The following is an 18,789-nucleotide window of genomic DNA, read 5'->3' as shown; positions in this document are numbered from 1 at the left end:
AGCATGTAAACAGGTCCCCAATACCAGAGACCCAGGGCCGAGACCATGTAAACGGGTCCCCAATATCACAGAGACCCAGGGCCGAGACCATGTAAACGGTTCTCAACACCACACACACCCAGGGCTGAGACCATGTATACGGGTCCCCAACACCAGAGACCCAGGGCTGAGACCATGTAAACGGGTCCCCAACACCACAGAGACCCAGGGCCGAGACCATGTAAACGGTTCCCCAACAGCACAGAGACCCAGGGCCAAGAACAGCGCGGAGACCCAGGGCTGAGACTATCTAAACGGGTTCCCCAACAGCTCAGAGACGCAGGGCTGAGTGGGGCTCGGCCCAGGCATTCCACAAGGGCGATTCCGAAACCCTGTTTTCTTATCTGTTCCGGGGTGACTAACCACACCCTCCTGATGGGCGGCAGACACGGCCGCGTGGATGGCAGCCTCTGGGAGGCGGAAGTCTCTCCAATGCTCCCATCTGGCTGAGAATTTTTGCTTGAACCGCATTCCACTTTGTGTCTTCAACACCCAGTATAGCATCGGCTGTCTAGTGGATCCTCGTATATTTAAGTGAATGGAAAAAATACCACATGTCAAATGCAAAAACATTACAAAAATACACTCAAAGATAAATGTACACTGGGAATTCAGTTGGAAGAATCCACTCACATCCCGAGACTGGGTGAAGCAGCTCAGTTTAATTTTGTTTTTGTTTTTTTTGTTGAGACAAGAGTCTTGCTCTGTCACCCAGGCTGGGGTGCAGTGGTGCGATCACAGCTCATTGCAGGCAGCCTCGAGCTCCCGGGCTCAAGTGATCCTCCCTGCCCAGCTTCCTGAGTAGCTGCGACCACAGGCATGTCCCACCATGCCTGGCTAGTTTTTTTTACTTTTAAATTTTTTTGTAGAGGGGGGTCTTGAACTTCAGCGCTCAAGCAATTCACCTGCCTCAGCCTCCCAGAGTGCTGGAATTACAGGCTTGAGCCACTGCACCCCGTAAGAAGCCCAGGTTAAACAGGGCCTTCTGAAGCAGCCGGTCACCTCTCTCCAGGCTCTAACGGAGACAGGGTGGGAGTTGGGTGAGGAGGCTGGAGTGGGAACCTCACGGTGTGAGTTTCTACTTCTCTACCAATTACCAGCTGTGTGACTACAGGCAGGATATGGGTCCCCGGGGCCCCTTTCTTCTCCGGTGGATGGCTAAATGGGGATAAACCCTACCCAGCAAGTCAGTCCCTCCCCGGGGAGGAGGAGCGCACCGGAGTGAGAATATCCCCCCACCATGCCTGGCGCACAGCCCACAGCGTGACCCTCATAGGCCGGCACAGTCGAAGCACCTCTGGATACAGAAATACAGTCTTTCCCAGCTGGTTACTAAATCCCAGAGACAACTCCTTAAGTGGGATCAAGACCTGGCCGGCACACCATCTGCCCACAGATCACACCACGTAAGGGCGCCTGCCATGCCTCCAGACCCCCTTGGGGGCTGTGGGGCATCGCTTGGCACCCCCAGGCTTTGCCCCCCAACCCAGAAGATAAAAGACTCAGGATTAGCACAGAAGAGGCCCCTAAGGCTGTGCCCCGTCCCCTGGCCCCCACTGGCGAGCTGTCTTGTGCTCAGCTTGACACATAGATTTTCCTTTGGGACGGCTTAACCTGTCCAACATCAATACTGCTCAACCAAAAGCTGGGCGATCAATACCCTTCATTGCTGCCTGCGGCCACAGACCCACCATCCGAGCACAGGAAGGGCAGGGCTGGGGGAGGGACAGTTTGTTGAAGCACCTCCCGCCACCTGGGCCCAGAGTCCCAGTCACCAAGGGGGCAGTGGTGTGCATGTGAGCCTGAGGGGGTGTTGAGGCTCCCGAAAAGAACCTCCAGCTGCTACAGCCCAGCAGAGGGGTTGGCTGGGTCTGCTGTGGTGCCTTGAGCCTTTGGGCAGAAAAAGCAGCTCCAGTCTTGGTGGGAAAAGGGGCCACTCCCAACACTGCAAGGGAGTGAGTTGAGGATAGGGGAACACAGCCTTGGAGCTTTGTAAATTAAAGCCAAGCTGGACACAGTGGCTCACGCCTATAACTCCAGTACTTTGGGAAGCTGAGACGGAAGGATCACCCAAGATCAGGAGTTTGAGACCACCCTGGGCAACACAGTGACACCCCGTCTCCACAAAAAAAAATTTCCTAATTAACCAGGTGTGGTGGCACGCACCAGGGGTTCCAACTTCTCAGGAGGCTGCAGCAGCAGGATCACTTGAGCCCAGGAGTTTGAGGCTGTCGTGAGCTGTGATCACACCACTGCGCTCCAGCCTGGGCCACAGACCAAGACCCTGTCTCTAATTAAAACAAAAACCACAGCAGCAGCAGCAACAGGAGTAGCCGCGAGGCTTTGCAGAGCCTGTGTCAGGTGCTGCACTGGGCACCTGGTAATAAAGCCTTCAACCCTCAACAGCCTCAGGATACAGGTGACATTGTCATTCCTATTCTACAGATTAGAAGACTGAGGCCCAGAACACAAGTGCCCGAGGTCACACAAGCTAAGCAAGAGGCAGATATGGACCGTCAGATGCACCGATCAACACAGTAACAGCTGACACTCACCAGGCGCTCACCCCACGCTCCAGGCCTTCTCAACCCTCACCCGCATATGGCATTTACCCGTCAGGGGCATGTGGCAAGCATTACAGCATCTCATCCTCACCCTCAACTGCCAGAGGGCCTCTGCATCCTCGTCTTACAGATGAGAACACGGGTGGGGGTGAGGATGTGATGATTAAAGTGGGAGGGTCTACATCACCATTAGCATGAACCCACCTCACGCCGCCTCAGTCCAGCGATCCCAAAACCACGATAACACACACCTCCTCAGATACGTCAAGTCCTCCAGCTGGAGGAACCGGTTCCAGAATTGGAAGGCCTGGCCAGAGATGCGGGCGAACACGAATCCACCCATGCCAATGGGACTCTGCATTGAAAGCCCCTCTAGAAGGGCTCAAAGCCCACCTGGGCCAGGCAAGAATGACCTTCAGGATTCTGCCTGGGGTTAACACATGGCCCACAGACATCCAGAGAGCAGCCAGGTGAGAGGTGCCCCGTCCTGCGGGGGAGGTGGGGTAGAGGGGAGATGTCCATTTCTGAGTCATCAGGGTTCTCCATCCAATTCCAGGGCAAGCAAGGTGGTCTCTGGCTTCCCAGGTGGGAACGAGACCAGACCCCAAGTCTCCTTAAACAGCATCAGCCCATCTTCCCAGGGAACGGAATTCCTACCCACATCGCTCCCCCCAGCAGAAGGCCCTTCTGGAGTAGGAGGGCCAAGCATTGAAAAGTTCCCACCCTGGCCCCCCGGTGACGAGGAAGCTGCTCTGGAAGAAAGCAGAGCCAGGGTCTCAGCTTGAGCTGCACATGGCAGTCACCTGGGGGGTTTAAACATGGATGCCCAGGCTTCGTCCCCCCGAGGTTTGGGCTGAACTGCTTGGCAGTACAGCCTGGGCACTGGGCGCTTTGAAAAGCCCCCCAGGTGATTCAGAAGTGCAGCCAGGAGAGACCCCTGGGCTGGAGGCTCCCTGCTTCCTCCACCTGCCTCCCTAGAAACCCCAAGTTACAGGGACCCACAAAAGCCTCCAGTGCAGCCTAACCCCTTCTTTCCACAGATGCTTTGCAGGCACAGGTGAGGGTAAACGCAGAGGCCCTTTCCAGCACCAGCCCTGCCCTCATCTATGGCTCCTTCCTCCAGGCCTGGGCTCCGCCCCAGCCTCCTGGGGGCAGCTCTCACTTCCCCTCTGAACTTCTGTTTCCAGACACGGGATGGGCATGGGATTATGGAAGCGAGGGAGGCATCGGGTCAGGAAGGGCAGGTGGACTGGCCTCAGGGACAGGTGGGTTTTGCAGCAGACGGGAGAATCCCAGGCAGACAGGACGGCCCATGCTAGGACAGGGACGTGGCCAAATGCAGGAGTGGCGAGAACGGCGTGTGGTTTCGTCTGGCTGGAGCTGAGGGCGTGAGAGAAGAGGCTGGTGGGGGATCAGAGCTGCAGAAGCAAGATTAAAAGGCCCCCGAGTGTGCGTTTGGCAGGCGTGCAAAGGGCTGCTTTTGGCCACGCTCCTGTTTTATCTGTCTGTACACCTCCCAGCAGCAAGCACACGGCTGGGTTCAGAGGAGGAGCTCAATAAATTCTCATTGACAGGGACACTCAAACGTCACCTCCCAGGCTGTGGCCTCAGCCGGGGGAGAAAGGCCAGCATGCGGAAGTGAAGCCAGCAGCACGGCATCCCACACCGCACTCAGTGAGGCCGCTGAGATCTGAGACTCCACGGGGGGAGGAATTAAAGCCAGCCGGCCAGGCTTCAGCACAGCTACCAAGCTGAAATGTCACCTGCAACATGGATCTCTGCAGGTTCAAAAACAGTTCTCCCAGCACACCAGGAAAGGGAGGGGAAACCCTGTGGTTTTCGAGGACCCTGTTGTTGCCACAACAGAGGCAATTCACATGCTACCCAGAGAGGGTTCCCATCCAACCCCGGCCCGATGGTGGGGTTTGATCCTTGGACTTCGAGTAACCCAGGCTGGGAATTCCAAGGCTTCAGATGGGGCCAGAAAAAACCGGCCCTGCTAGCCAACTCCACAAACCCCTGCGAGTTCCTGAGGGCAAGAAAAAGGTAGCAGCCAGGCCTCTAGCTTACCCGCACTCTTTCAGAAAAGTGGGAGGCACCAGCTCCTGCCCCTCAGCTCGGGGCTCTGAGCCCAAAGTCCCCCGGTTCTGCCTCCTTCAGAGCAAGGGAGGACAGAGGGTACCTGCTCCAGGGGGCTCAAGGGGAATTTGGGACTCCAGGGACTGGGGGGGGATCTCTAGCTCAGAGGTGCAGGACCCTGGTCTGCCACAGAGTGGCGCTGTGCAGACTTGGCTCTTCCTTGGGCCGGCAATGCTGAGCCCACAGGCAGGCTTGGCTTCTGCTCTGAAACCACAAGGCACTCAGATCTGCAGCCCCTGAACTTCCCCCAGAGACAGGGAAGTGACTGCTGGAGGGGAGGGCTCACGGGGCCATCAGAGGAGGCTTCCTGCTGTGAGCGTGGTGTCAGCCCTACACCCCGCCCCAGGCCCCAGTTTGCCCCCCGTCTGTACGTTAGGATCAGGTGGGGAGCTCTGACAACCCCCAGACCCGGGTCAGGAACCCAGACGCTGTGGCTTAATTGGGCTTGGAAAGGCCTGGCCAGTAGCAGTTTTAAAACACCGAGTCTGGAGATCTACAAGTCCCTTTGAACTCTTGACACTCCAGGATCCTAAAAACCGTCCCAAAGAGCTCAGGGCCTGCGCCACAATGGCCAGCTTGTTGCCTTTCTTGTTTTGAGCTCAGCCTCACTGTGCCTAGAACCAGGACTTCCTGACCTCCCTTCCCAAGGCGGGGCTGACCCTGGGTCACCAGAGGCCCCTGGCGGGCTCTCACCAGCTCTGGCACGGCACCGCCCCCAAGGCTCCAGGAAAGAAAACTCCAAGCGTCAAAACCGTGGTTGGCTCCAGCTTCCCCCGCTTCCCCTCCTGGTTTTGGTGGCTGCTGCCAGAGTGACAAAAGCCATCCTCGCACCCGGCCCGCAGGAGATCAGGAACGCTGCCCACACGGGGCTGGCTGTCTCAGAAAGTCTTAGGAAGCACCGAGGTCGCTGCTCTCGCAAGCCAGGGCCTCTTCCAGCGCTCCCGAGTCTACCTGGGCGGGGCGGCGGCTCCCTGCACAGCCGGCGGCCGGGATGACACACCCCGCCGTCGGAGCCTGCGCCCTGGGCCCCTCACCTGTGGCGTGGCGGCTGAGTCAGGCACAGCCTGTGCCTCAGGTTCTGCCGTCCCTGCTGGTGGAGGCGGCCGTAAACACAGGGTGAGCAACACTGAAGTGCCCCAAGCTTAAGCAACACCGAGGGAAGCCGGGGAAGGCTGCTCACCTGGGTGTCCCTTCCACCCCTGCCGGGGGACGGGGGCACAGAATCCCAGGGGAGAGGACGAGGCGGCCAACCAGGGGGCACATTTCAAAGCGCCCCACCAAGACCTTCTCTCTACCCCTTTGTCCCCCGCCTCCTAGAAATCGGCTTAGGCGGGGACGCTCCCACCCGGAGTGCGACTGGGCCTTTTGTTCAGGCGCCTTTTACAAAAGGAGCTCTCTTTCCATTTGGTGGTCCCGCTTTTTGTTTCCAAACCCCAACCTGTGTGGGCCCCTACCCCTCAGGCCCCAGATAAGGCACTGCAGCGGTTACCAGGGGTTTAGTGTGTTTTAAACGCACTTTGCAGACAAAAGATAGTTTGTAAGAGCCAAACCGACTCAACTCCGGCTGGCATCCACCGCCCAGCTGGGAACCCGGCAGGTGCTCCCACACCGCCAGCATGCTGCCCTCGGATCTCACACGGACACTGCAACCAGGCCCCCGGCCCACCACGTGGAAGGAGCACAGCCTCCACCCCCCCCCCATCCAGTGGGGGTGTCGCGGTATCCCTGCCCGCGATCTGGGAACCCCCTCCCTATGGCCTGCGCCTGGAGTCTCCACTGTACATTTCTAAGTGGCCCCCTGGTCCCCCACCCGGCGCTGGGGAGGGGAGGCGGGAAGCTGGGGGTGGGCGGGCGCAGGGAGGGTGAGCTCCACTCCCGCTCCGCCTCCATGAAGGGAATTTAATTAGCCTGCTGGAGAGGCGGGCGGGCGGCCGAGGAGGTGTCTCTGGTGCTGCAATATAATTGAATCGGCTCCACTCGGTCGGGCCACTCGCCGCCCATCAGCGCGGCCGCAGGGCCCGGGAGGGCTGGGGGCGGGGAAGCGCATCCAGGCGGAGCAGGAAGGGCCGGGGAGGGAAAAAGGCCAGCGCGGGTGGGGGGCGGCGGATGTGCAATCCCTCTCCCACCTCCGAGGCTGGGGCAGCCATCTTCTGCGGGGGGAGGGGAGGGGCAGGGAGCCGCTCCGCCGGGGGTGGGGGGAGAGGGAGGAGAGAAGCGGCCAAGCCCGTGGCGCGCCCTTTCCTCGGGAAGCAGGGAGTGAGGGTCACAGACCCGGGAGGCTGCGGTTCTGCCCTCCCGACCAACTCCCCCGCGATGAGGGGTTGGGGAGGGGGAGGGGAGCAAGACAAAAACCCCAACCGGCGCGGCCCCAGTAGCGAGCCCCCCGCTTCCTTGGCCGTCACCAGCACCTGCCGCGGGGGCGCACAGCTACCCCCATTCGCTCCCTCCCGCGTCGCCGCAAAGTTTTCATTCCAGCTCTCCAGCGCCCGCAGCTCTCAAGAAACTCCCCCCGCCACCCCCATCCCCCCACTTTATCTGACCTCTAGTCCGCACGCACTTACGCACGCCCCCCGCCCCCCACTGAGCACACTCCTGAGCCCGGAGCCCCCACCCGCAGCCAGGCCGCCCAGGCTGCGACCCGCGGGCGGAGGAAGGGGGTGGCCTTTGGTCGCCTGCCCGCCCTCCCGGCTCTTATCGCCGCTCACACTCCGGGGAAGTTGCCCGAGAGCCGTTGGCGGCCGCCCCCGCAGAACCCGCGAACTTGGAGGAGGAGAGTGCGGTGCGGGGAGGGTGGAGGACCCGCGTCCCCGGCCCAGTGCGGCGCGCTCACCTTTCATGCCAGGGCCCCGCAGCTCCGCCTCGGCTGACACATGCTGGAGCCACCGTCGCCCAGTGTTTGTCTAAACTGCTTATCTCACCCGGGGCTGCTCGGCGGCGGCAGCTCGGGCCTGCTGGGGAGGTGGAGCTTCCGGGGCCCCGGCCAAGAAACACCTGCTGCTGTCGCCGCCGAGGACACACCCAAACGCAACGCCGCCCACTCCCGGGCCACTGGCTCGCTCCCGGCTCCCTGACCTCAGCCAGCGGGAGGTGTCGGGTTTCAGCCGCAAACACACAGGCGCGCGCGCGCGCACCGACGGGCGCCCGGGTCCACCCGCCCAGGCACACGCCCCTCCCCGGCCCCGCGGGCCAGGTGAGGCGAGGACACCAGCGGGGCCGCGGAGGTGCCACCCCCACACTCCCGGGAGCCCCTGGCTGGACTGCTCCGGGGTCCCGGGGACCTTGGTGGCTAAGACCGGCCACTTGACTCTAAAAGTAGTGAGCAGCCACAGCACCCTCGCCACGTGAGAGGAGCCCTGTCTCCCAGCCGCGTCCCCGGAGCCTAGAACAGTGCCCGGCACAGAGCAGGCCCAATAATGGGCGGACGGGTAACTCCGTGTCCTGGAGGCCTTTTGGAGAACAACCTTCTTGGCGCTGGTGGCACGTGGGGTGGGGGGAGAAGACACAAAATAGACTGTGTACCCAAGCCCCACCCCCCTATGCCTGACCTTATTACCCCAACTAGAAAAGGCTGAATACTAAGAACTTGGCCTCAAAATTCCATAAGGGACCCCATCCCCCAGTTTTAAGTAACTTTTGGGAAGGCCACAATGCGGGCCGCTGCGGGGGGTGTTCTTTAAAGAGCCCACGGCCCAGGGGCTGGAGAACCCACGGAGGCGCCGCTCCGCCAGGGGGATCATTAAGTAGCTGGGGTTGCGGTCAGAGGCGAGGTCGCCCGCCTCCAGAAACTGGCACGACCCATTGCGCTTCTGGCCCCAGCGCAGCGCCTCCCCATTCCTGGCACCCCCCCCACCCTACCTCACCCAGGCACTTGACTGGAATGACTCAGGGAGCGTCCTGAAATTCCTGGGCACCCACAGGCGGCGCGGAGAGGGACTGAGGGCCCCAGCCTTCCCACCTTCGGCTCCGCCCACCCCGCCCCCACCCAATCGTGGCGGTCGCGTCCCCAGGAAGCTCGGGGTTAAAGGGGCGGGCCTCGGGGGCAGGGGTCGCCAGGCCTCCCCCGCCGCCTTCTGGCGCCCTGGGCTGTAACCCCCCCGGGCGGCTCCGAGGCCCCGGGGTAACTCCCTCCTCGTCCTGTTCCAACACCCCTCTGATCTAGCGCGTCCCTACTTCTGAGTCCTGGGGCAAACGAGCACCCCCTGGGCGGCCGCCCCTGCGCTGCGGGTTTCGACTTTCAGCCCCCTCTTGCCAGCCCCAAACCTGCCCCGGGACATGCCCGCGCCAGGCTTGGCAGGCGCGCACGCTGCCGTCCCCGCGGGCCCGCCTCCCCCGCCTTCCTCCCTCCCCCTCCCCGCGCCAGCGCGGATTGCGACGGGAGCGAGCGCTGGGCGCCTGCCACCCCCCATCCATCTGTTCCCGATGACGCTGGCGGGCCTAGAGCATTCGGGGCCCGCGCCAGCGAGGAGCAGAACCAGCCTGTGTGCCCTCCGGGGGGCGGGGTCTGGCGGGCGCCCCCAGGCCCCGCGCTCCCCGTTCCACCTCTGACCGAGAGCACGCCTGGGCCCCGGGGTGGGGGCGCACGCAGGCCGGCCCCCCGCCTTGCACAAGGCTCCGGGCCGACCACAAACGAAAAGGGAAACGGACCGGCGAGGCCGGGTCGGGCCGTTACTGGCTCCTACCTGCGGACGCTGGCCGGCCCTGGCACGGCGTGGGGGTGCTGCTTCCCCGCACGACCCGCCAGCTCCCCGGCGACGCCCCCCCTTGAGGCCTTGGCCGGACGCTGTAATTTAGGCACCACACGGTGGCTCGGCCGCACGGCCCCGGGTAATTTATACCCGCACTGGCCCGCGGATTCACCCGGCCCCAAGCGGCCAGGGCTGGGAGGGGGAGGGGCGCCTCCACTCCTGCTGGGAGTCACGGGCCGGGGAAGGGGAGGATAGGGAGGTGTTATGAAGGAATGGACGACTGGCCCGGAGCCTTAAAAACAAAATGCACCTCCAGGACTGGCCCAGCCCCTTTCCCACCTGGATTACAGGCGGCTGGGGGAGGGGAACAGCATGCAAATGAGCCTCTCGCACCTGGCCGGGAGCTGCCTCCGGCCTAGTTCTCCAGGTAGACACCTAGGCCCCACTTCCAGGTCTCTCACCGGGACACGGTGCCACCGCCTACTACCTTCTTCCTTGGAGAGGCCCTTGGGCCAGGGGTGAAGGTGGGGTTAGCTTTCTCCATTGGAGCAGGACCACGACGGCCAACCACAAAAACATCTAGAGTGGCCACTGGGAGGTGCATCACTCGGCTACTTTTTAGAGCCGGCCAATCCCTCCTGCGTATACATCTAGCTCCCCTGGATTGCGAGATAGATGGGTGGTCTGCTCCCGTTTCACAGATAAGGAAGTTGAGGCCCTGAGTTGCTCAAGATCACGCACACAGGTGACATGCAAGCTACGCTCCAAACTGCTCACACCTGGAGTCTCCCGGTCCCAGCCCAGTAGGCCTAGGGGAGCAAGGCGCTGCCGGACACCCCGGCAGCCGCCGGGGGGCAGCAGCGAGCCGCTCTGTGAGTCCTGGCCGGGAAACGCTGGCGGCCACCAGGCGGGCTGGCACGGGGGAGATGGATGACACTCACTGTCAGTGCGCCCGGCCCCCGGAAATTAGTAATCCGGAGCACGGCCTCCGAGTTTAAGGGTGGGAATTGCTCTCCTGCAGCCGGCGCGCTCCTCGCTAACGAGGTTTGTCGCTTGACTCCTAATTTCCCAGCACTGGGGCTAAGGCTGGCCTCCCTCCATTTCCCTCCAGGTCTGCTCCTCCTCCTCTCTCTTCCTAAGCAGCGCCCTGCCCACAGCCCCGCGCCCCCAGATAGTGCGAGCCCTTCCTGGGCACAGCTCTCCTTCCGTGGACCTCCTCCCCATCCTCCACTCCCATTTGCCTGCAAGGAGCTAGGTAGGTGCCAGGGCCGGGCCTACGGGGGCATCTCCCAGAGCAGGAGTCCTGCCCTGGGGACGCTGCACGCGCTGCTCCTTATCACGGACTGTCCTTTGTGCCAAGGCAACAGGATGCTGGTGGCTGGTGCGCGTTTGCTCACACCCTGAGTCCCCTACCTAACTAAACTGTGCCTCCAAGAGCGGAAGGCAGGCTCCCAGCCCCTCACCTGGCTCAGGTACCTGCTTCAGTGACACCTACGTGCAAACTCCAGCCCTACCTCCACAAGTCTTGGGACCTATCAGACCTGTGCACGAAAGATATTTAAATCTTAAAAGCTTTCCTAAGGGCATGGTAGCTCACGCCTGTAATCTCAGCACTTTGGGGAGCCAAGATAGGCATATTGCTTGAGATGAGGAGTTCAAGACCAGCCTGGACAACATGGCAAAACCCTGTCTCTATTTAAAAAAAAATAGCTCTGCATGGTGGCGTGTGCCTGTAGTCCCATCTACTTGGGAAACTGAGGTAGGAGGATCACGAGCCCAGGAGGCAGAGGTTGCAGTAGCTGAGATTGTGCCACTGCACTCCAGCCTGGGCGACAGAGTGAGACCCTGTTTCAAAGAAAAAAAAAAAGCTTTCCATTTCAGATGAACATGAGACACCTTAAATCTACTCCCTGAGCTCAGGAACTAAGAGGGGTGTCTGGAGGCGTGAGGTCTAGAAGGATCCACCAGAAAGAAAGGGATGCCTTGAACCACAGAGGGTGGGTGGTTTTTCAATCCACAAACACACTAAACCCTGGGCTGTTTCACACTTGCTTTTCCAGAAACAAAACTGAAAATTCCAGTAAGCCTTCAGCAAGCGCCTCGGAGAGGTCAAGGTTAGCTGGATGTGATGGCACAAGCTTGTGGTCCCAGCTACTCGGGGGGCTGAGGCAGAAGGATCATTTGGGCCCAGGAGTCTGAGGCTGAGCTATGATTGTGCCACTGCACTCCAGCCTGAACCACAAAGCAAGACCCTGTCCTTTTCTGTTTTTTGTTTTTTAAACTCAGGGGTGGCAAGGGACAGACAGCAGAGGGCAGACACTGACAGAGGGGACACTTCAAGGCAGCAAGGAAATTTGGAAGGCAAGAGGGCAGGATGACAGCACAGACCACCACGACCACTGCCTAAGCATCAGCCTGGGCCATGTCAGGTGCTCAGGGGTGCGGGCACCACCCATGACTGTCACAACCCCACTAGGTCTTAGCACAGGGCCCAGCCCTGGTGGAGGATGGATCCTGGACACGTTCTTTCTGGTTCTGCTTCTTCTAGGGCTCAGCAAGACAGCACACAGCCTAACCCAAGGTCATTCTCCACCCTGGCCAGTTGCTCCTACCACGTAAGAACTGCATGTCACCTTCATTATGTTGCCTGGACACCTTGTTCAGCGCCTGGATCCGCAAATAAGTATCAGGGACCTGGATGTCCATGGGCCAGGAGGTAAAGATCACTTCTGCCATTCACCAAGCACCTAACAAGAGCCAGCGCTGCTCAGCGCATGTCACTGGAAGCCCTCCTGGCCTTGCAAGGCAGGCAGTGACCTCCATTACACAGCCCGAGTGGGGAGACCTGAGAAGGTTAATTGGCCTGCCTTGGGCACACACATTCCAGCACGAGTCTCATCCAGACGTGGCTCTTACACCTGGCAGCATTTCTCGGTAACCACCTGCCATGGTCACTCTGATTATGAAGAAAGATACACCTGCAGGGGGACGACAGTTCTCAAGCGGTTTCAGGTCTACGTGCTTACCCCTGGGCAGCTGTCCAGTGCCTGAAAACCATTTTGGTTGGGGGCCGGGGGAGGGGGCCGTTCGCTGCCTAGAGCTGAGAACCCTGGGATTCACCCAGCTGCCCTGCACGCACAGCCCACCCTCCCCAAGGCTACCAGCCCTGCTGCAGGGGCAGGGGGTGGGGGGCTAAGTCCAAAGAGGGCACTAAATCCACAGGGCACGAAGGGCTGAGGGGTAGAAGGCTGCCCAGCTACCCCATCTGCCCTCAGCCCTGCCCTAGGCATCGGTGAAGGTGCAAGCTCCCACCACTTAGATTCCACCCTCCTCTGTTTCCTGCCCTGCTATCACTGGCCCAGAAATGCTCCCCATTCTTCAAAGCCCAGCTTACATCTTATCTCTTGCAAGAAGGCTTTTCCCATCCCTGCCTCTGGAATTCATCTCTCCAGGCTGCGTCCCCCTCTTAGATAGCGACCACATAATGCAGCGGGTCTTAAATCATGGGTGGGGGGAGGAATGCAGATCCCCAGGCCCCTCCCCTTACTGAGCCAAGGTCTCCAAGCAGGGCCTGAGAAGCAGCATCCTCCACCAGCCACCCTGTAGGCCGGGCCACAGCGTGTCTGCTGGAGTCCCAGACTCCCTGCTCCAGAGCGGCAGTGGGGGCCTCAAGGGAAGAGGGGCCCCTGTCTCCTAGCAGGGACACAGTCCCCAACCCCTGGGCAGGATTTAAGATTTAACCCAAATCTGCTGAATGGATAAAGGCTGAAGGGAGAGAGGAAAAAGCAGGGCCCGCCTCTCCCTGCCTGCCCCTCTTGGGGAGGAACCAGATTCTCCAGGGATGCTGGGGGAGCCCCACCCCAGCAGTTCAGGTGGCCCTCAGTAGCCCAGGTCACCTCCAGGGGAACAGGAAAGGGTTAAGGCCCGGCTAACTCCCTTTGAGGAGTTTTCCTCTTAACCCCGGGCTGCCCCACACTTCCTGCCCTCTCAGCGCCTGGTTCCAATCCGCACCCCGCACACAGCTGCACTCCTTTACAATCAGTTAACAGCTGTTTTGCATAGATTTTCAATTCTAATTGCCTCGCTTTGTGAGCGCCGCCGAGCCCTGGTGAATGGGGACGCCGCCACCGCGGCTGGAAAGCAGGCGGGAGAGGGAGTAAAAGGAAGCCGTGTGCGTCGGGGCTGCTGGCTTTATTTTTCTAAATGGGAAAAGAATGCCCCTGCCACCAACCACCCCCGGCTCCTGCCTCTCCTACTGGACTGGGGAAACCTGAAATGGGTGACCTCACCTCTGGAGAGGTGCCCACCCTATGACCTGGACTCCCTGACCCCAACCCAGATACAGGTCCCAGAGGGCACCTTCCAGCTCCAGAGCTGGCCCAGGAGCCATGGCTCTCCTCCTCCCTCCTGCCCCCTCCTCTTCCCTCCTGCAGCTCCCCTCCCCCTGCCCCTGCAGCCCCCCTCCTCCCTCTTGTCCCCCCCCACCCCAGGCTCTCCGGTATTCAGATATGGGAAGCTAATTGGACAATAAAGTTGAACAGCAAGGAAACGCACTCTCTGGAGACAGCTGGCATCTATAAAAGAGAAATATTTGCATTTAAAACCTTTAAACTTTATATGGCGAGGCCAGGCCGAGGCAGGGGAAGGGGGCTGGGGAAGCAGTGCTCGGACCCTTGATGGGGACAGAGGATCCTGGGAGTTTTGGACCCTCTGCCACCAGTGAGCTCCCCCGACACATACCCCTTGCCCTGTTACTGTCTGGGAGGCAAGTTGGCCCCTGCTAGCCAGACAGCCCTGGCCAAGTATAAGCGTCCCAAGTGTCTGAAATCCTGGGAAGAGCTTGCGTCCACTTGGGCTGCCACAGGCAAGCCATGGGGATCCCAGGGCATCCAGGCTGGGTCCTGCACCCCGGTGGTGGGCCTGGCTCAACTGCTCTCCACAACCTGTCCCTCTACCGGGTCACCCAGAAGCTCCAGGACCCAGTGACGGGCCGACTCAGTGGCAAAGTAGCTCCTTCCTGGCAAGGAGATGTTCTGCCAGGAGCCTCCTCCAGTGACCTGAAGCCCTCCGCCCCGTCCCCTGCACATCCAGACAGTGCGGCTGTGTGAGGGCACCTGACCAGGTCTGCATTCAGGGCCCTGCAGGCGGGCATCGCTACACTGCACGGATGAGGTTGTGGGGCTCGGAGAAGTCCGCCGTGCCTTCCCAGCACTCCTGCTGTCTGGGGTGGGGATGCCAGGTTTTCATTTCCTCGCATGCCTAGTTCCCATTTTTCATATTTGAGAGAAACCTGGCCAAATTTTCCTACTGTCAACATTGGTGATGTAAAGCCGGGAGAGCATGTGTTCCGGAGTGGTCTGATTTTAGCAGGCTTTTATAAAATTGCAGCGCGCTGAGAACCCCGTCTACCTGGCAGGCCTGCTGGAGTGGTTGTGCCACGGCAGACTTCAAGGGCAGGAGCTGAAACTTCTGTGGTGGAGGTGAGGAGGAGGGCAGGGGCTGGCGGCCAAGCCCGATGGGCACATGGGTAGCTTTCAACGATGTCAACGGAACACAAACCACAGCAGAAACAGGTCCAGTTCGCTGGCAGCAGTCAGAGGGGAGCAGGGTCTCCTCCTTGCAACTTTTCTTCCCATCAGGAAACTACCTCCAGTCCAAGTGAGGCAGTCTCAGCTCCTGGGCCGCCAATGAGCCCAGCCTGCTGTTTGAGGCTTCTGATCACCTACAAAGCGGTCTTCAGTTTGTCTGGCTCCCTCCCTATGGGCAGGGCAGCACCCTCTCTACCACTTACCTCTAAAAACACCCTGGGGCCAGACGTGTTAACCCCATTCAATGACCACCCAGACAGCAAACGTTAACATGTGGCTTTGGAGAGCACAGCCGGTGGCCACCCCCCGGAGGGTGCAGGGAGAGGATGGACGTGGGAGTCAAGCTGCCTGACTGGGCAAATGTCCACCCACTGCACACCCGTTTCCTTAGCTGCTGCCCTGCAAGGAAGGTGTCCCCTGCCCCCACTTTGGTGAGGACCAGACAAGACAATAGAGAGAGCCATGCCCAGTGCCTGGGGCGCAGCTGGAGCTCAGAAGCGTTCCCTCAGATTTGCTGTGCGGAGGAAGTGGAAGGGCGGCAGCACATACAAATAAAGTTTTACGAGGAAGCACTTCTCGGCGCCAGACCAGACGGGCAGGGAGGTCGGTCACTTAGACCACTTCTGCCCTGGGACACTGGGCCTGGAGTGAGAGCAGCGGAACTCCTTTCACCTCCCAACATTAGGAGAGGCCTTGGAATGTCACACACACTCCAAGAATCACACCAGCAACTTGTGTGAGCCCAGCCCCTGCCGGCCCCTGGCTGGTCACTAGGCAAGGGGAGCAGGACAGCGGGTGGGGCCTGGCCAGACACCCAAGTCCCTGGCTTCTGTAAGTATGAAGATACTGACAGCAGGCTGGGCGCGGTGGCTCACGCCTATAATCCCAGCACTTTGGGAGGCCGAGGCAGGCGGATCATGAGGTCAAGAGATCGACACCATCCTGGCTAACACGGTGAAACCCGGTCTCTACTAAAAATACAAAAAATTAGCCGCGTGTGCTGGCGGACGCCTGTAGTCCCAGCTACTAGGAAGGCTGAGGCAGGAGAATGGCGTGAACCCAGGAGCTTGCATTGACCCGAGATCATGCCACTGCACTCCGGCCTGGGCAACAGAGTGAGACTCCATCTCAAAAACAAATAAATATAAATAAATAAATAAATACACACACACACACACACACACACACACACACACACACACATAAAGAAAGATACTGATAGCACCCTGTCTGGCCTTCCCTCTCAGAGATGTAGCTTTTTTTTTTTTTTTTTTTTTTTTGACAGAATCTCACTCTGTTGCCCAGGCTGGAGTGCAGTAGTGCGATCATAGCTCACTGCAGCCTCGACCTCCTGGTCTCAAGGATCCTCCTGCCTCAGAAGGTGCATCTTTAAAAATTATCCAATCAGCCCAGATGACCATCAACGGGGGAACAGATAAACAAAATGTGGTCTCTGCATACACGGGAATATTATTCAGCCATAGAAAGGAATGGGTCCTGATACACAGCAAGGCTTGAAACATACCTTCAGGTCCACTCAAAACCTTGTACAGATGTTCCTATCAGCACATAGCCAAAAAGTGAAAACCTACATGTCCATCAGATGATGAATAGATGAAGAAAACACGGTTTATCCATACAGTGAGTGGACTATGACTCAGCCATAAAAAGGACTGAGGTGCTAATCCACGCTACAACACAGATGAACCTTGAAGACACGAGGCTGAATGAAAGAAGCCGGACATACAAGGAGGATCCCATTTGTTTGAAATGCCCCAACAGGCAAATCCAGAGACAAAAACCAGATGAGTGGTTGCTTAGGGCTAGGGGAGGGGAGAGGGCAGTGGCTGCTAATGGATCTGAGTTTCCTTTTGGGGTGGTCCTTTTGGTCCCTCTCTCGCCCCTGCCTTTGCCACGTGATGTGCTGGCTCCCCCTTTGCCTTCCCCCAGGATTGTAAGTTTCCTGGGGCCTCCCCAGAAGCTGAGGAGATGTGAGCACCATGCTTCCTGCAAGGCCTGCAGAACCATGAACCAATTACACCGCTTTTCTTTATAATTAAAAAGAAAAAAAGAAAATGATTTGGACCAGGACAGAGACAAGGGCTGCGTATTATGAATGCACTAAATGCCACTGAACTGTACCCTTTAAAATGGCTAATTGTATGTTACATGAATTTCACCTCAACTAAAAACAATCCGATCTGGGCCAGGCTCAGTGGCTCACACCTGGAATCTCAGCATTTTGGGAGGCCAACGAGGGAGGATCGCTGGAGCCCTGGAGTTCAAGACCAGCCCAGGCAATATAGTGAGACTCCATCTCTACAAAAAATAGAATAAAAAAAAAATTACCCGGGCATGGTGGTACCTGTCTGTGGTCCCGATTACTCAGGAGGCTGAGGTGGGAGGACTGGCTTCAGTCTGGGAGGTTGAGGCTGCAGTGAGCCATGATCGCACCACTGCACCACAGCCTGGGCGACAGAGTGAGACCCTGCCTCAAAACACAACAAAACAAAATCCAATCTGAAGGCCTGTGCCTGTCCCTGGGAGAGGTCAGGTGCAGGGCAGGGCCTGCAGTTTCCAGAGAAGCCCCAAGCAGACGTGGCCTTAAGAGAAGCATCCCCTGGAAATTCCCTTCCGGACTGTGTGGATGTCCCTTGGGCACTGGGGGCTGAGCAGCCACGAGCAAAGCCAGTCATGACCCAGCACATTTTGCTTCCAGGGAACTTTCTCCACTGGGTCTCCCACACCCTTCCACGGACACGGTGCCCTCTCTGTGGACTCAAGCTCTGAGATGGAGGGGTTCACAAGGTCCCCTCCCCCAGCTGAGCTCCCCCAAAGCTGCAGACCTATTTTTGTCCTCACCCACAATTCTCCCATGGAGGGGGAAAGGTGGGCTTGTTGCCCCATCAGCTCTGAGCAGCTGGAGGTCGAGACACCGAAATGCACACACCTGTCTCCAAACAGGGCTGCAAGGCAGCTCCTGCCACCTGGCCACTCGTCTGGAAAGCGGCCAGCTGTGACCCTGGCAGGCCTGGAGGGGATGGGATGGCAGCCCAGGCAGGGGCACAGGGAAGCAAGGCCTGCTGAGGTCACCAGCTGGCTGTGGAGCCCCCCAGTCCCAGACCCCTGACCTGAGGCCAGTGTGCGGGCCCCTGTGGGGGAGGGCAAGGGCAGTCCCTGTAACCGGGCACGTCTATGGCAGCAGTGAGTACACTTCCACCTGCTGAGCCTGGACACCAGTGGACCAGAAATCTGGGTGATTCACTCAAAAGCCTGGGAGGAACTGTCCTCCTTCCTAAAGATTAACTGGCTGTCCTCAGGCAGGGCGAGGGGCTGTCCTCTGGCTTCCCGGTCCGTCCACTGGCTCAGAAAACAGCCACACCCCAGACCCCCACCAAGGCCACCATCCAGAGCTGGGCTACATGCCCAGAGAGCACCCAGGAAGGCGGGTTCTGGAGCAGCAGGTCATCCTAGGCCCAGGACAGATGTGGGTCGGGCAGGGCTCCTGCAAGGTCAAGGGAGCGCGCTCACACCGGACCAGGAGTGGGTCTAGAACCCCAGGCTGGCCAGGGTCCAAGGGTCTCCATTAGCCCCCAAGAAGCCTCCCAGGGATCCTTAGAAACTTTTATTTCTGGGTCCTTGTTCCCCGATTTTCTACCATATGTTAAAAGCCTTCGAATTTCTTTTCCGTATCAAATAGCACTGGCTGGGGACACGCAGGCCTGTGAACTGGTCCACAGGCTGCTCCCGCTCGGCCTCCTCCCTGCCTGGCCC

The 18,789-nt window shown here is 59.4% G+C and overlaps 2 protein-coding genes and 1 long non-coding RNA gene across 20 annotated transcripts in view; 1 reads left to right on the top strand and 2 right to left on the bottom strand.

The window, feature by feature from the left end:
• GSE1 (Gse1 coiled-coil protein) overlaps window positions 1-18,789 on the bottom strand; it is a 513,676-nt gene that overhangs the window by 55,568 nt on the left and 439,319 nt on the right. Inside the window, exon 1 of one of the 18 annotated variants that reach the window (XM_077987025.1) lies at window positions 9,422-9,665. The exons of 13 other annotated variants lie outside the window; for them this stretch is intronic. Coding sequence is in view for 2 of the 5 variants with exons in the window: in XM_001082386.5 (XP_001082386.2) it covers window positions 7,573-7,579 (7 nt within the window). In the remaining 3 variants the exon portion in view is untranslated. Of the gene's footprint in view, window positions 1-7,572; window positions 9,051-9,421; window positions 9,666-18,789 lie in introns of those variants that run through there. 4 more of the 18 variants (XM_077987030.1, XM_001082386.5, XM_028841075.2 and 1 more) reach the window with 4 other exon arrangements.
• The window catches only part of LOC144338299 (uncharacterized), a 120,130-nt gene that overhangs the window by 5,245 nt on the left and 96,096 nt on the right, over window positions 1-18,789 (top strand). The window lies entirely within an intron of this gene.
• The window catches only part of COX4I1 (cytochrome c oxidase subunit 4I1), a 240,267-nt gene that overhangs the window by 184,997 nt on the left and 36,481 nt on the right, over window positions 1-18,789 (bottom strand). The gene's annotated exons all lie outside the window — the stretch shown is intronic.

This window comes from Macaca mulatta, chromosome 20, assembly GCF_049350105.2.
Source record: "Macaca mulatta isolate MMU2019108-1 chromosome 20, T2T-MMU8v2.0, whole genome shotgun sequence".
Classification (NCBI taxonomy): Eukaryota; Metazoa; Chordata; class Mammalia; order Primates; family Cercopithecidae; genus Macaca; species Macaca mulatta.
Note: the sequence above shows the minus strand (reverse complement) of the source record. Positions and strands in the feature narration are given on the sequence as shown.